Consider the following 17,321-nt stretch of genomic DNA (forward strand, 5'->3'; position numbering starts at 1 on the left):
CACCACCTAGATGGCTTGCTTCGTCTTTATTTTGTCATTGTGCAATTACTTGCAGAACATTCTGTGTTGAGCAGCAATGAGAGGAAAAGTGACATCTTTCTGCAATAGCCTGTTCCCGACATTTTCTCTCTTTCTGCCAGAGTCATGCCACTGATACAATTAGTTCACAACCATCTACAATGACTGGCAGGGACTCTGCAGGATTTCAGGCAAGGATTCAGATTTTCCAGTCCTACTTGGGAGATGCTCGGTATTGGATCTGGGGCCTTCTTCAGGAATGTTCTGTCCCTGACGTGTGGTTCTTCCTTCTTCAACTCTGCATTTCAGAGACACAGAATGCTGGAACCTGACCTTGAGGAGGGAGAAAGACCTGGGGTCTTCCTTTATTGAAAAACAACACTCCACATCTTTTAGGCTTTTAGCTAGAGTACAGTGGTACTTCTGGATACGAACGGGGTCCGTTCTGGAGCCCCGTTCGCAACCTGAACTAAACGTAAGACGTGACAGCATGTGCGCGGGTCGCGTTTTGCCACTTCCGTGCATGTGTGTGACGTCATTTTGAGCATCTGCGCATGCATGAGCGGCAAAACCTGGAAGTAACGCATTCAGTTACTTCCAGGTCGCTGCGGAGCACAACCCGAAAGTATTCATCCCGAAGCTGCTTCAACCTGAGGTATGACTGTATTATAATTCAGTTGTCAGCCTATTGGAACAAAGAAAGCACACACTATTTACCACAGCTGCTATGTGCTGGGAACAACCAGCAAAAGCACACAAACCTGCAAAATACCCTTTGCAAAAAAACAAAACAAAAAACAAACAACCCTTCTGAGCACATTACAAAAGAGACCTGCCATTAATGTATGATGGCTGGCTAATTTTGCCCAAAACTGCTCACATGCTTTATCAAAATTACCAGTCCTCGTTTGGAGAACTGATGGTTTATGTGGGGGAAGAAAGGATCAAGAGCAGTGTAGCAAAAAGAGAAGGATGAGAGCTTTTGTGTGTGAGAGAGCACACATGAGCATGGATGTGGGAAAGAACATGCACATGTGTTTGTTGGAGAAAAACATTAAGGTTTGTGCAAGGAGGGGAGCACCAATCCTTTTCATGTGTGTCTTCCCCACAATGGTGCTGCCCAAACTTTTTCAATTACTTACCCTCAGCTGCAACAGTCCAATGACGAGACCAGTTTGGTGGTGGGGGTGTTCTTTTCATGCCCCCCCATGCTAGGATGACTGTCTGTATTGTCGTATCAAACAGTGCACAACGTTGCATCATTGGGAGGAGGCTGAGTGTGGAGCCCAGCGTGGCGCAGCTTCCTCTCTCATGCTCAGGAGGAGCCAACCGTTCAAATCCAGACTCAGTCTCAAAGTTTGAGTGGTGGTCTTTGGTCACTCACCAACTTGCTGGCTCACCTAGTCGCCGGGTAAATAAAATGGGGGGGAGGGGGAATCCATCACGCAAGCTGCCTGAAGCTCCTTATTGGAAAGGCAAGATAGAAATGCACCAAATTAAATAAAAATCCAAAGTTCCAATCTGCCAAATGCCCTGCTCTGCAGAGAATTTAGCTAGATAATAAATCCCAGTTTTCATAATGGTGTTTCTCCTTGAAGAGCCAATTCAAGCAATTATCATATTTTTCACTCTATAAGACGCACTTTCCCCCTCCTAAAAAGTAAGGGGAAATGTGTGTGCGTCTTATGGAGCGAATGCAGGCTCCATGGTTTCAGCGAAAGCAACGCGGAGCCTCCGGAGCGCAGTGGGAGCTCCTGGAGACTTTGCATTGCTTTCGCTGAAGCCAGGAGAGCAAGAGGGGTCAGTGCGCACTGATCCCTCTTGCTCTCCTGGCTTGGCTTTGCTGGAGAGGCGCTGCACAGCTTTCCCTCTCTGCACAGCACCCCTTCAGCGAAGCGGGAGGAGAAATGGAAGGGGCTTGGTTTCTCCTGCCACTTTGCTGAAGGGGCACTGTGCACAGAGGGAGAGAATTTTTTTTTCTTGTTCTCCCCCTCTAAAACTAGGTGCGTCTTATGGTTGGGTGTGCCCTATAGAGCGAAAAATACAGTAGATTGTCATGTAGATGAGTCCTCCTAGGGACCATATAATGTCGGAATGCGGGTGGATGATCGCATTTAAATGTTTCATCTCAAAAGATCCTTGAAGATGGAAAGCTAGTATGAGAGGGGGGCCTACAGTAGAAATGTCCACAGCCAGAGGTGGCACAACCAGTTTGGCCACACTGGGCGCTGCACTACAGGGGACACCACAACCGAACATGAGAGGCAGCGGCAGGAGGAATTTAATCATCACACAGGGTGCCACTGAAATTTGAGAGTCCGAAGTCCATCACTGCCTAACAAGCCAGGGAAATGCTTCAAAAATGTCTCTCTCTCTCTCTCTCTACACACACACACACACACACACACACACTGAAATCTAAGTGCTAGAACTTGGGACGATACCACAGCTGGTTTCTAAATGTCTGAATCCATTCTTTTGGGACAAAAGGGGGGCAGAATGTTAACCTTTCACCATTTGTTTCCACCCTCCCTTTATCACAACAGAGAATGCAAAGCATTTTACATACATCAAATAGTGTTTATTGCAGACTTTCAGCTGAGTCATGTGAAAAAGGCACCATGAAAATTAATAAAACTAGATGATTAATTTCTTCTAAATGACACAATGGGTTTCTTTTCGTAATGCCTTTATATACAGGTGACAGAATAGAACATTTTGCACTGGGGAAACTGAGGTGGGGGAAGAAGTCGTCATAGTACCATAAACAACATTTACTGGAATATTTAACTCGGATTGGCCATGTTTCAAAAGATTTCAGTTGGAAATTAATACTTTGTTCTCTTTCGCAATCGCCTTTCACCCCACCCCCAGAAAACCTGGGTTGCCCTTTCAATGGGTGAAGTTAACACGATGCCCTTCAGAAATAATACTGTGAATGACCACACAGAGACCTTCAAAAGTTCTGACTGCCACGCCCTGAACCTTTTAAAAAACTGAGACTTCCGTTCTCATTTCTTTTGTGCCTTTATTGGTTTTCTTGTGCTCATCCCCACCGGAACAGCTGTAAAATTGGAATCCAGAATAAGTTACCTCTGCTATCGCTATCACCGTTAAGAAACCATCTTGTGAATTTGTTGGAAGAATGGCCATAGTCTGTATGGAAGATTCAAGCCGTTGGCATCTCAGGTGCTGAGAAATGAGATGTGGAGAGAAGAGAAAGAGCCCATGGCTATAGATGACAGTGACAGGACAAGCGAAATGGTGCACTCCCGATGCCATGAAGTCCCACTGATTCCAGCAGCAAAGAGCCAAAAGCTCACATACGTTTAACTCCTTTGTTGACATCAATGGGTCTTAAAAGGAGATTCACCCTGGCTAGATCATGTGCCTTTGGATTCACACTGGATCACAGATTTCAACATGTTTTGTTGCAGAGATTGGGAGCTGGTGGCCTTCTGAATACGGCTGGCCTATCGCTGCCATCAGCTCTGACCATTGGACAGAGTGGCCAGAGCTGATAGAAGCTGGAGTCCTACAGCAACAGTCCCACAGATTTTCCTTGCCTGTTTTAATCAGGTGGCTCAATGGCCATCTTTGCCCCGCAAATAGCGGTGTGATTTTGCTTGCCTGCTTTGAAGAAGAAGAAGGGGGAAGATCAGAAAAGCATGAAATGATTGGCTTCATCCAGCCAGCCTTGGGAGCGCTGGTTCATTTCCCATTAAATGTGCTTTTTGAGTAAGGGAGAAGGGGAACACCAGTTGCCCCAATGACCTCCCAGCTGCATGCTTTCTTCATGGTAGTCTTCATCAACCTGCTGCCAACCAGATGTTTTGGACGACAACACCCATCAGCCCCAGTTGAGTTGTGGTCCAAAACATCTGGAGAACACGAGGTTGACGAAGGCCGGTTTATGGCATCAAGTTGCGTCTACATAAATAGTCGTCATCAACCAGACATTTCCTCTTCATGGCTTCCTAAAACAAAGCATGATGGAACAATGCCCAGAATAATGGGAGCTCTTCCTTCTTTTTTTGAGCAAGTACAAACAAAAATGGACAGAGAATGCATTTAGTGGCTGCTGCTCTCGTCGAAAGACTCTACTCCCGAGTCCGTGGCGGCAGCACTGAGTTTCTCTTGCCGTCTTCTCATAATCTCTTGCAATTCTGTACTTCCACTGGTAGCCTTTGAAATCAGAAAAGGGGGAAGAGATTCAAAACAAGCCTATTTTTGCGCACGAGCCAAGATTTGACTTCAGTTATGAAATGCATCTATTAAATCCATTTATTTAACAGGGGTAGAAGTGGAGGAAGGTTTCTGATTCAGCAAAACATGTTGAGGAGACCCAAAGCCGAGAATAAGAACATAATAGAAGCCTGTTAGGTTAGGTTAGGTTACAGCAATAGGTATCTAGAAACATTTCTGCTTCTGAGCATAGAACAACATAGCTAGTAGCCACCGATAGCCTTATCCTTAAAAGCATGAGATGCTCAATCACAGGGTTGTGGGTTTGAACCCCACGTTGGGAAAAAGATTCCTGCATTGCAGGGGGTTGGGCTAGATGACCCTTGGTGACCAACAGTGCTTCCTGTGGGAGTGAGTTCCATAGTTTCCCAATGAGCTGTGTGAAGAAGCACTTTCTTTTATCTGTGCTGAGTCTTCCAACCTTCAACTTCATTGGAGGTCCGTGAGTTCCAGTGTTATGAGAGAGGGAGCAGCCATTCAGTGCAGCTGCTACTGGAATGTGCTACTTCAGGTGGAAGGTCAGAGATTGCATGTTCAAACTTGCCTCCTGCTTCCTAAACAAACTCCCCACACATTGGAAAGTAGGCTTGTTATTTGAGAAAAGGTGGACAGAGTCATTCCGTACAACACTACCATTTTCTATGTGTAGCGCAGGTCTGGGGAACTGGACCCAGCCAAAGGGTTGGATTCCAAACAGGCCACTTTGACAGGTCGTATGATACCAGGTGATTCAAAATTCTAGCCATGGGAGCAGCCACAGGCTTTTCCCCGATCTTAGCGCTGTGACTCCACAGCGTTAAGATCAGAGATAAGTCTCCTTTGCTTGCTATTTGATACTAAAAAGGCAGCAGCAGAGGCTTATCCCTGATGTTAGCACCACCTCTGCTGCCACCTATGACTAACCTAGAGCAAGCAGAGGCTTTCCTCCCATTTTAGCGCTCTGGCTCCACAGCACTAAGCTCAGAGATAAGCCTCCTTTGCTTGCTATTTGATACTGAAAAGGCTTATCCCTGATGTTAGCACTGCCTCTGCAGCTAACTATGAATGTCCTAGAGCAAGTAGAAGCTTATCTCTGATCTTAGTGCTGTGGTGTGTTTGCTTATTTTAGGAGGGTGAGGGAGCATTGCAGCATGCAGTTTGAAGTGCTACGATCCAGCAAGAACTGCTCTGTGTGATTCTGTTAACGGTACAGCTAGGTTCTCAGATAAACTGTTGAGATGCTGAAGGCAGTCTTCTGCTGCAGTGCCTTTTTGGAAGTGGTAAATCAAAGGCCATCTAGTCCAAACTCCTGCTGAAGCCCCTTCCCACTCAGCATTTAAATGACACCCAACTTAATGTTCATTCCACTTTTGTCATTACCCTGAGTGGAAGGGCTCAGAGCTCAGTGCATGCAGTGTGTTGGTCATTCAATCCTTGGTGCATTCAGACAGAACATGCCTAACACCTAAGAGTATGGATGGGGAACTAGGATGGCAAAAGCTGATGGACTTGGTGGAGAAACCGACTCGGCACCTACCTCCAGTGCAGCTTTCTGAACAGTAATTTGGCTGTAGACTCGAGCTCCTTCGGGGCACACAGTCCTTAGCTCGTCTTTGTTGAGGGAGAACAGCTGAGCGCCAGTCAAAACCCCAAGGCTGTTGACAGTTCTGTAGGATTAGCAGCAACAGATTAGCACAGTGAAGCTATTTTTTTAATCTAAAAACAAACAAGAAAATGCAAAATGTGATACTCGGGTAAAGGAAAGAAATTGCTCACTCATAATATGCAACCAGAAATCGCTGAGGCCTCCCCTCACACCCCCAAGTAGGCTCCTGAAAGCCGAAACTCAAAACCAAACGTATTTGTTTGGTCCCAAGATGAACTCAGAAGGGAAGAGAATCAAGCATCATCTTTTAATTTGATCCTGCTTTTGTGAGGTATGCCAGCAAGTTGGAACCAGAAAGGAACCAAACCACAGGTCCACCTACTGTAGGATCAGTAATGGCAGTGGATTTCAAGCAGGGTTTTTTTTCCAGGCAGGGGATACCAACCTGGTCCTAAACATTGTGGGCCCAATTTTATGGAGCTCCCTTCTGGCTGAGATCAGACAGGCCCCTTTCCCTGTTGAACCTCCAGAACCTGCCTAGCTACCTGTTACATTGATATACCTCTTTATTTTCCAAGGATCTCAAGGTGGTGGTTCATGGTTCTCCTCCTCCCCTTTTTATTTCACCTTCCTAACAATCCTGTGAGGTAGCTTAGGCTAAGGGATCGTGACTGGCCCAAGGTGAGCTTCATGGCCAAGAGGAGATGCAAATTCTGTTCTCCCAGGTCCCAGTCCAGTTTTATCTCTTCCTCAGTATTCAGTTGGGATGCGGGTGGCGATGTGGGTTAAACCACAGAGCCTAGGACATGCTGATCAGAAGGTCGGCGGTTCAAATCCCCATGACGGGGTGAGCTCCCGTTGCTCGGTCCCTGCTCCTGCCAACCTAGCAGTTCGAAAGCACATCAAAGTGCAAGTAGATAAATAGGTACCACTCCAGTGGGAAGGTAAATGGCGTTTCTGTGAGCTGCTCTGGTTTCGCCAGAAGCGGCTTAGTCATGCCGGCCACATGACCCGGAAGCTATACGCCGGCTCCCTCAGCCAATAAAGCGAGATGAGCACAGCAACCCCAGAGTCGGTCACGACTGGTCCTAATGGTCAGGGGTCCTTTACCTTACAGCATTCAGTTACTTGCACATGGCTTAGAGACTTAAGCCGTACTGCCAACTCTTAAAATAAATAAACAAACCTGGGACTTTCTGCAAGCAAAGCAGATGTTCTGCCACTGAGCTTAATCCAGCTCTTTTGGACAGGATGGTGTTGAGGACAACGAAGCACCTCAGGTGGTCAACTTGCCTCTTAACTCTGATCAACTCTTATCAGAAAAAGTTGCTCCTTGAAACTCACACTGGGTTGAAGCCCTTCGCCTGTAACCAGCTTTTCACGTCTTCGGGAGAGGAGTCGTAGCTGATGTTGATGGCTGGGGCATTGGATCGTGGCACATGGAACTTCTTTTGGGCAGCGCTTCGGCCAATGGTGAGCCGGTGGATGAGCTCATCCTGGACTTCCTCCATCTGAGATTTCCGCCCTTAAAAAAAAGGAGAAGGAAGAAGAGAAAATTGACTGCTGTTTAAAATATGTATCTGAAGAAGCGACTCAAAGGGAAACTGATTCCTGCCATCCACTTTGATTGCTTTTACTGCAGTGCAATCCTATGCAGGTTTACTCAGAAGTAAAGGCTGTGGGGTTTACTCCTCAGTAAATGTGCATAGAATTGAGGCCCTATACCATTTTCTTGCCAAATGGTATAGCTATTATCAGATTCTTTTCCGTTTAATCCAGAATTTTAGGATTAAGGACAAATCATAATCAACTTTGCAGAATTCTTTCCCCCCCACATTTAACAGGATTTGTGGTGAACTCTACTGCAGGCTTAGAGAGTGATCTAACCAAACTTAAGCACTTTTAAGCCCAATTGCATTCAAGGAGAGAGCTAAGGATGTTCTTCATTTCCCCCCATTAAAATCAATGGGACTTAGGAGTTCTTTATGTTGATTGGTTCCTTAGTATTTAGGGCCATATATGTTTAATATATAAGGACGCGGGTGGCGCTGTGGGTTGAACCACAGAGCCTAGGACATGCTGATCAGAAGGTTGGCACTTCGAATCCCCACGACGGGGTGAGCTCCCGTTGCTCAGTCCCTGCTCCTGCCAACCTAGCAGTTTGAAAGCATGTCAAAGTGCAAGTAGATAAATAGGTACCACTCTGGCGGGAAGGTAAACGATGTTTCCGTGCGCTGCTCTGGTTCGCCAGAAGCGGCTTAGTCATGCTGGCCACATGACCTGGAAGCTGTACGCTGGCTCCCTCAGCCAATAAAGCAAGATGAGCGCCCCAACCCCAAAGTCGGCCACGACTGGACCTAATGGTCCAGTCATTCATGTTTAATAAATAAGGATGTACTAGGATGGTACTATATATCACCCCAACAGCACTGGCTGTTCAAGATTAGCAGGGCAATTCTGTAGGCACCAAAAAACAGTCCATCACTAGGGTTTTTGGCTACTGCAGCATTCTCTTCCTTAGCTCCTGTCTCCCACACTGGCTATTTCAAGAGCAAAGGGAAATCACTGCTTTGAATTCTGCCAGCCAAGAAGCCTTGGCTGTGCTTCTTCCTTCCCATCCTGTAAAATTAGCACGTGCCGCACATAGCAAAGCAAGCACAATGAAAACCTGGCACAGCCCTCCAAGGATCGGAGCGCCAGCCTTGCAATAGCTGACAGTTCACTGCTCAAGGCTGCGGCTACTTCTGCACCAAAATTTAACCCAAGCGATTCTGCGAGTAGAATAAATCATGAAAATTAAACATGTCTGCATTAGTCAAGTCTGCTTTCCACAGCCATGTTTCCAAAGCATCTGGAATTGTTGGGCTGGGGGAACGGCAAAAGTCCGTGCATGGAGACTGAAGGCAGATGGGCTGCAGGAGGATAGAAGAAGCCCATTTCCTGACCAGAGGATACCCTGTACAGTCTGCCTCCATAAGAGCTAGAAACATGGCTTTCAGAAATGCCCAATAACCTTTGGTTCTCAACACCACTTCTGATGTCAAATTTTATGGATGACAAATTCTGTTGAGTAGAGTAATCAGAACATATTTTCCCCAAGTGACAGGCTGGTATGCAATACTAGCCATACTCAGAACAGAACCAAGGAAATAAATGAATTTCGGCAAGTTAAGACCATTGACCTAAATGGTACTACTTGGAGTATGGCTTAATTGGATATAAGTAGCTGAATTATGTCATTCGACACAGATGATTTTTCTGGTACACAGAAAGAAAGAGAGAGAGAGAGAGAGAGAGAGAGAGAGAGAGACTCACGATCTATAGGGGGCGGTTTCTGCCTCTGGCCGTCTCGCCCACCTTCGCTTGAGGTGCTGCTTTGGCGGCTGATGGCTCCAGGCACCTTTGGCACAGGAACTGGGATGGGTGCTGGCATGCTTGGCGGGAGAGGGACAGGAAGTGGCGTCTGGGGTGGTGAAGGGACGACAGGAGCGGGGTCAGGTTGCTTCGGAACAAAGTCCGTCCTTTGCTTCTACAAATGCACACACACAAAAAGAGGATACATTTTTCATGGCTGTGGGGAAAATCCAAGTTGTTGGGGTTTTGTTTTGTTTTGCAGAATATATGCGTTAACTAAACCTCTGCAAGAGTGAACACTTGTTTGCTTATTTTCCACGCGTCAAACCTGAGCAACACGAGAGAGGAATTGCAGGTAAAGCACATCCATGCATTGCAGGAAGAGAAAAATAGAGAGTGAAACCTAAGTCAGTAGATGATCACCATCTCTTGGTCTTCTTTTTTAAAAATAGTTTTTACTGCATCTGTCTGTCTGTCTATCACCTGTCTACCTATCACCATAGGCATGGGTGTGCATCAGCTCAAGATTGCAGTGCCTGCATGCCTGGGGACAATGTGAATTGGTCCACAGGGTGGGAATGCCTTCTTACTTCTGGAGAGAGCAGGTGAGAATGCACTCCCAAAAGGCTAGTTCACACTGCAAACACCTTTACAGTCCCAGCCTGCTAAGTAGGCTACAGACTTTCAAGAGGTCTGACTGCATTATGTTTTCAAAAGGCTCTATAGTTTTTCGAGAGCTCTTAACAGCCAAGGAAACCACAGTGGCGATGGCAACACTGGGGCATTTTTTTCTCTCCTGGGAAGCTACATGGGATCTGAAAATAATGGAGAGTAGGAGGTATAGTGCAGAAGGGAGAGTCTTGCTAAATAGCTACCAAATATAGTAAGGCTCAAGCACTGTGCAAAAGTAAGATATTTAAGGACCGAATTAGATCCTTTAATCTGTCTCCTTAATCATGCAGAATTGTGTCATGTCAATGCTCAGGAATATAGGTGCACACCTATGGCCTTTCCACAAACACAGCAGGAGTCACCTACATAGGTCTTACAGATGCATAAAATCAGAGTTGGAAGAGAACCTAAGTCCAACCTGAATATGCAGCTGTCCCATAGGGTGTTATCAGCACCATGCTCTAACCAACTGAGCTTTCCTTAGGTATCAAAATTAACACACACACACACACACACAGAGAGAGAGAGAGAGAGAGAGAGAGAGAGAGAGAGAGAGATGTGTGTATGTGTGTGTTTCTTTTAATGCCCATAAATGTTTGATGGCTAATCTAAAGTGAAAAACCCATGCAAAATATATTCCTCATGAAGTATTTGTGAATAATAATAATAATAATAATAATAATAATAATAATATACCATTCTGAAGCAGAGCATGTTTTCTCCAGACTATCTATGAGCTGTAAACCCAAGATCAAACCTTAGTTATAACTTGTGGTGCATCTGGAGAGAGACAAACCATGACATGCAAAGCCAGCTAAACCATGGCTTAGCTCATGGCAGAAGAACTGGGGGTAGAACGTAGTTGCAGTGATTTCCTTTCCAGAACCGTGAGCTTTCTTGCTAAGCTACAGTTTTGCTTAGCATTCCATCTGCGCCAGCTCAGTAATAAGGAAGACAGACCAAGTTTTCTGACCCTGCATAGGGCAGCTTCAGATGTTAAGCCTCGCTTGAGACTCCCTAAGGCTGGAAGTTGAGAATTTGTTAGAGGAAACAGTAGTGAGGTGGGAGAGAAGGCTTTTGAGGAGCGCGGCAGATCTTACGGACAGTTCCCTAAAAGCTTTTAACAAGACACACTGCTTCATCCATTTTATATGAGAACAATTTGAATTACCTCAGAGAGTTCTCCCAGTAATTGCTACAAGAAAAACGAAGTAAACCAAAGCAAATTAGACAAGTTGGAACAACGTTGAAACGTCAACCACAGAATCAGCAGCCTTCCAGCATTTTAAGTAGCATTCATTGACTCTTGATGGCAGCAATTACTTGCCAATTTTTGAATTCCTATTAGAATTCCCACCATCACCAGCTGGGACGACAATGTGCAGTCACAAAGCAAAGCAAACCATGGCTTGTGTTATATTAGCTCAGGAGTGCATTACGGGTGTGTTATATTATGCTAAAATATAATACAGTGGTTTAGACTGTATTACCTATCTGCCTCCTGGGATAATAACAACTCCTGGGATAATAGACTGTATCATGTGGTAATGCAATGCTTTTTCCAAGTCATGCGCTTTTTAAATGGGCAATATGTTCTCAGAGATACTGATATTCACTGGGCTCCCACAAAGTCAATGGGCAAAGTTGAAGCCCTTTGTTGCGGTCACCCACAATCTCCAGCACAAGATGGCACCTATGCTGATGTGAGTCATAAGGACCAGAAACTTGCTAAAAATAGAAATATTAGGTTTTAAATAAAAATCCCTCAAGTTGCCTGTGGGGATGTGTAACTCAGGAATTGAATGGATACAACTATTGGGGGGGTCAATGTTAGCCAGGGAGCTCTGTGGACCATGATGTGAAGGCAGGGGACAGGAAGAGACATATAGAGGCGGCTCCCCACTTATGTGGGGGTTACGTTCCGGGTCCCCACGCACATAAGAGAAATGTGTGCAAGTGGGGAACACCCTAGAGAGTCCTTGTGGCTCGCGAGGAGACGCTCCCCAGAGTCCAAAGTGGACATCCTCTTGGGGCTCTGCACAGGGGCTCCACATAAGCCAGAGGCACAGTGGGGCTTTGTTGAGGCTGCTCAGCCTCCCTGACTAACAGCTAGTGCACAGGGTAGCGCAGCAGCAGCAGCCACTTTCTGCTGAGCAGGCTCAGCAAAGCCCCCCTGTGCCTTTGGCTCGCAAGGAGACACCCACACACCCGAAGCCCGAAGAGGACATCCTCTTTGGGCTCTGGGGAGGGCATCCTCACGAGCCACCCGCCACTTCCAGATTCCCAGCACTGTACATGTGCGTGGTCATGCAGAAGAACATCTCACACATGTGGGGAGTTTCCTGTATTGTGATTCCCAGGAACTGGTATATGTGGATACAAAGCACTAGACAGTGGTGTCATAATGGCTAACAGCCATTAAGAGTCTTCTCTGCCCTGAACATCCAAAACATCTGGAAGGCACCTTTCTCGCCCTGACCTGGCCACAGTTATCCATGCGACGGTCACCTCCAGGCTGGATTATTGTAACTCGCTCTACACGGGGCTGCCCTTGAAGCTGACCCAGAAACTCCAGCGGGTGCAGAATGCCACAGCGAGGCTCCTTCTTGCTGTGGGATCACATTCATCCAGTGCTTTACCAACTGCACTGGCTCCCGGTGGAGTACAGGGTCAGGTTCAAGGTGCTAGTTTTGACCTTTAAAGCCCTATGCGGCCTAGGACACACATACCCACAGGACCGCCACTCCTGGTATGCCCCATGGAGGACCTTAAGGTCCACAAATGACAACATTTTGGAGGTCACAAGGTGGTTAGATTGGTCTCAACTAGGACCAGGGCCTTTTCAGTACTGGCCCCGACTTGGTAGAACACTCTGTCACAAGAGACTAGGGCCCTGCGGGACTTGACATCTTTCCGCAGGGCCTGCAAGACAGAGCTGTTGTGCCTGGCCTTTGGTTTGGACTCAGTCTGACCCATATGTTTCCCTCCCCTTATGGATTTGATCTATGGGCTACTTTTAAAATGAGGCTGCATTTTAAATTGCATTTTAATCTGTATTTTAAATTTCCCCCCCCTATTATGTTTTTACTGTAATTTTACTGGTGTTAGTCACCCTGAGCCCGGCATTAAAATAAAAAATAAAAAAATAATAACTCCCAGCTGAAGTCCCATTCACCATCTCCCACCATGCTCTATTTGTAGAAGGAGGTGGCTAACTCCACACTCCCAGCTCTGCCCAGTAAAAATGAGAGCAGACTAAAAGCCTAGATTTTCTCTGCACAGGCTTTATACCCCTGTACATAATTGTACAGACCAAATCAAATTAACAAAGAAAAAAAAATGCAGTATGCCTGAGCAGGCCTTGCACATGCAACAGTTTTCTTTTTCCAAAAAGTGCAGTCATCATTTGGATAAATTTGGAAACAAGAAACTCAACGCAATAGCTGTTTAATTAAACTTTCTTTTTTAAAAAAGAACACCCCCGCCTCCTCTTCGTCCCTCAACCGATCAGTTCTGCTAGAATGGTACTGCATGGATTACTGGCAAAGACTTAATGACAATTCTGGCAACTGCCGAATGAGCACCTGCCCATGCGCATTCCTTCATTTGCAACACATTTCCCAGGCAGCTGAGAAAGGGGGGGGGGAGTGTAAGAGCAGTTGGCAGTGGGCACTTGTGTTGGATCTAAGCAAGCTGGCAGGAGATCTGGGCACGGGAAATGTGTGTGAAAGAGAAGCTGCACCCCCACAGAGAGACATTTGCCACAAACGGATAAATAAAGAGACTTGTGGAAGGTTTAGTGGTGGACTCCAAAGAACACAAAGGGAAAGCAGTGAATCCCATGGGGAAACCCTGGTCAAACTTGGCACCAGCATGTTTGCAAGCGGGAGCAAATGGCCAAGATCTTTTGGCAGCAGGAAGAATTATTATTAATATTAAAAAACCTCATTAAACCAGTGCCAGGATTAAAAGGGCAATGAGGCAATATGCTGAGCTGTAAAGTGAGGGTAGGCTTGTATGTTAGGAGTCCCATTTCTGACCTGTGTCCATTTTGTACATGTTCACTCATATGCATTTTTCTTTATCTGTGGTTCTCAAACCTCCCCCGTCCCATGGATCACTTAAAAATTACTTAGGGTCTTGCTGCACCAATTAGCAATTTTTCTGCCTCTTGTAGTGAATGTAATGCATTGAATTAGGAGCTATGATTTTTAATTGAATCAATATCAAATTTTAGAATTCCTAGCCTCCCTTCACAAAATTTATACTCAAATAATGTGTAAAAGTAATGTGTAAAAATAAGGGACGCGGGTGGCACTGTGGGTTAAACCAAAGAGCCTAGGACTTGCCAATCAGAAGGTCGGCGGTTCAAATCCCTGCGACGGGGTGAGCTCCTGTTGCTCAGTCCCTGCTCCTGTCCACCTAGCAGTTCGAAAGCACGTCAAAGTGCAAGTAGATAAATAGGTGCTGCTCCGGCAGGAAGGTAAACGGCGTTTCCCTGCTCTGGTTTGCCAGAAGTGGCGTAGTCATGCTGGCCACATGACCCGGAAGCTGTACGCCGGCTCCCTCGGCCAATAAAGCAAGATGAGCTCCGCAACCCCAGAGTCGGTCACGACTGGACCTAATGGTCAGGGGTCTTTTTACCTTTTAATTTGTAAAAGCAACTGCACAAACTAATGTAAAGTGTACATGGAATGCATGTTTCAGTGAAAAGAACATACAAAAATATGTTGTGTTGGGGAAAACTGCTTTGCAAAACGGGGCATATTAGCAAATTGCATACAGAAATGCATATATAAGGAGAGATTTGCACTAGAAGGCTGATGAATCTTCATGAAAACTTCCCTATGCCTGGCAAACTCATGTGGAAATCTGAATTTAAGATGGGGAAAAAGAGAAACTGAAACTGACATATCTGCCCACACCCACGAGGAACCGATCCTTCCATGTGGGATCAGCTACTCTCTGGAAGTCCCTGCCCACTGGTATCAGGCAAGCACTTTTGCTACATTGTCTTCGACATCCACTGTTTTGTTTAGACTGACTCAATTTGTACATTGCATGACACTATTTTCCTCTTCTAGGAGAAGGGCATAAACAGAGCTTTGGGGACTGTGGGGCATTTTAAAAAATAAAATAAAAAGAAGACGGCGAATTAGGTTCTCCTTTCTGCTCCCCATCTCCATGGAAAGGGATGCAGAGCAAACTAACAGCTACAGCACAGGACTCCGTGGTGAATTTGGCACTCGCTTCATCTTCTCTTGCCCATATTGCGCTCAGGCAGAGAGGTGGAAGTACTGAGCTCTCATCCTGCTGGGTCCTTGGGATGGAACTTTCTCCTTTCAACCTCATTCCTTCCACTATGGAGGAAACAGATGGGGAGGTGGACAGGCTCCACATGCTCTGTTCTGCTTCAGCACCTCCAGGCCACAGGTATCTCTTTTATTTGCAAGTCTTAACATTGCACAGTCACATACTGTTCGGTTTCAGGAAGTAGTCCCTGCTGTGGGTGGGGTTCTAGGACAGATGGGGGCACAGCTGAGTCCTGGCTCTGGAGCAGCCAGGCCAGGGACAAAGTCCAGAAAGGCAGCCTCTAGATAAGGAGGGCAAGGATGTGATCAGCACCACGGAGAGCTCAGAGTGCATCTGAGTGCCAAACAAGCAAAACTTGAATATTGCTCCAACAACTATTAAACTCCTGACTGAGTCTTCAGGAGGGATTTGACTCCCTTTGGGCTGTTGGCTCCACCCCTACAGGGAACAAGAGTGCCACCCTTAAAGGAGCCTGGCTTGATTAAAGGTGGTGGCTTCTGAGCTGGTGTCTTGGGTGGTGGAACTACTTCAGGCATAAGGGTGGGCTGCTCTTTCTAGTGATGTGAGTTTTGAGAAGGCAGGAGGTGCTGATGAATGATTCTGAAGCCGAATCAACAGAATTATAGCATCCCAATCAAGGGAAGTAACAGTACCACTCTATTCTGTCATGGTCAGGCCATGTCTGGAGTATGGTTTCCAGTTCTGGGTGCCACAATTTAAGAAGGATATTGACAAGCTAGAAAGTGTGCAGAGAAGGGCAACCAAGATGATCAAGGGTCTGGAAACCAAGCCTTATGAGGAACGGTTGAAGGAGCTGGGTATGTTTAGCCTAGTAAAGAGGAGACTGAGATAGCCATCTTCAAAAATCTAAAGGGATGTCACATGGAGCAAGCTTGTTTTCTCCTGCTCCAGAGGGCAGGAGCCAAACAACCAAACAAGAAGTTACAAGGAAGGAGGTTCTGGCTAAAGATCAGGAATAACTTTCTGACAGTAAGAGCTGTTCAACAGTGAAATGGACTCCATCGGAAGGTGGTGGACTCTCCTTCCCTGGGATTTTTTAAGCAGAGGTTGGAATGCCATCTGTCATGGATGCTACAGTTGAGGTTCTGCATTGCAAAAGGGCTGGACTTGGGGCCACTCCCAATAATACAATTCTATGATCGTCTTCCTGGGTGGAGTGATGGTCTCTGTCTGTTGTCTCTTCCACTGAGGAGGGTGGAACTGAAGCTCTGGCTCTTGGGGACTCTTGGGTGATCTGCCAGCTAAGATGCAGCCAGGTCCAGACTTACTAAGTGCCCTGGGGATGGGATCATTTCAGGAAACCTCCAGCTTTTTCCTTGGGGCCTTTGAAACCTCCCTCATAAAAATAGAGTTCAATTTGCTCATGCAATACTTTCATATCCATTTTTTTTATTTAAAAAGTGGGATTCATGGTTTATAGCAAGTTTTGACAACAAATAACTGCTTCAAAAGAGACTATGAAAACTACCTACCAGTAGGGACAGGGTTGTTTAGAGGCAGGGCTCCGCTTTCACAGGGTCAAGGAGACAAAATTGGCAGGAGGACTCAAAGGGGGCAGCAGCCTCAATACTGAATATATCCAAGACCAAAATAAGTCCACAACTTGCCTAATGTGAAAGTCTGACCCAAACACCCATGAATGGTTTCATTACTGTGAGTATTATGACGCTGCAACTAGGTAGCCAATATGTTATAAACCAAAAGGGAAAACATACATGAGGATCATTGTTGGAGAGTCTTCTCCAGGTTAATCCATCTGAGGTAGTGAGGTGAGCCGCCTTAATGGTGACACCCCAGCCATGGAACGCTCTCCTCACAGATGCTTGCCTGGGCCCTATGTTCTTTCCTCGCGTTTTGCTCCCCTGGGCCTTTTAATTAGAACTATTGTGGTTTGCCCCTTACTGGGTTTTCAGTGCTGCTTTATTAAGCCTAGCCTGCTTCACAAAATATCATGCTAATTTTTGGACTCATGCCGTTTCTGCATTGTTTTACCTGATTGCTGGTGACTGCATTCATATTGTTTTAAATTTGTGAACCACCCAGAGCAGGGGTCTGCAACCCGCGGCTCCGGAGCCGCATGTGGCTCTTTTACACCTTTGCCGCGGCTCCGGGG

General features: G+C 46.2%; 1 protein-coding gene across 1 annotated transcript in view; it reads right to left on the bottom strand.

Annotated features, from left to right (window-relative positions):
• Positions 1-2,577: 2,577 nt before the first annotated feature.
• EPS8 (EGFR pathway substrate 8, signaling adaptor) overlaps positions 2,578-17,321 on the bottom strand; it is a 63,338-nt gene continuing 48,594 nt past the window's right edge. Inside the window, exons 16-19 of the mRNA XM_082241241.1 lie at positions 9,164-9,377; positions 7,193-7,373; positions 5,780-5,909; positions 2,578-4,203 (exon numbers count right to left, since the gene is read on the bottom strand). Of these exons, the coding sequence (XP_082097367.1) occupies positions 4,090-4,203; positions 5,780-5,909; positions 7,193-7,373; positions 9,164-9,377 (639 nt within the window). The 3' untranslated portion in view covers positions 2,578-4,089. The remainder of the gene's footprint in view (positions 4,204-5,779; positions 5,910-7,192; positions 7,374-9,163; positions 9,378-17,321) is intronic.

This window comes from Podarcis vaucheri (assembly GCF_965113315.1).
Source record: "Podarcis vaucheri genome assembly, chromosome: 10".
NCBI lineage: Eukaryota > Metazoa > Chordata > Lepidosauria > Squamata > Lacertidae > Podarcis > Podarcis vaucheri.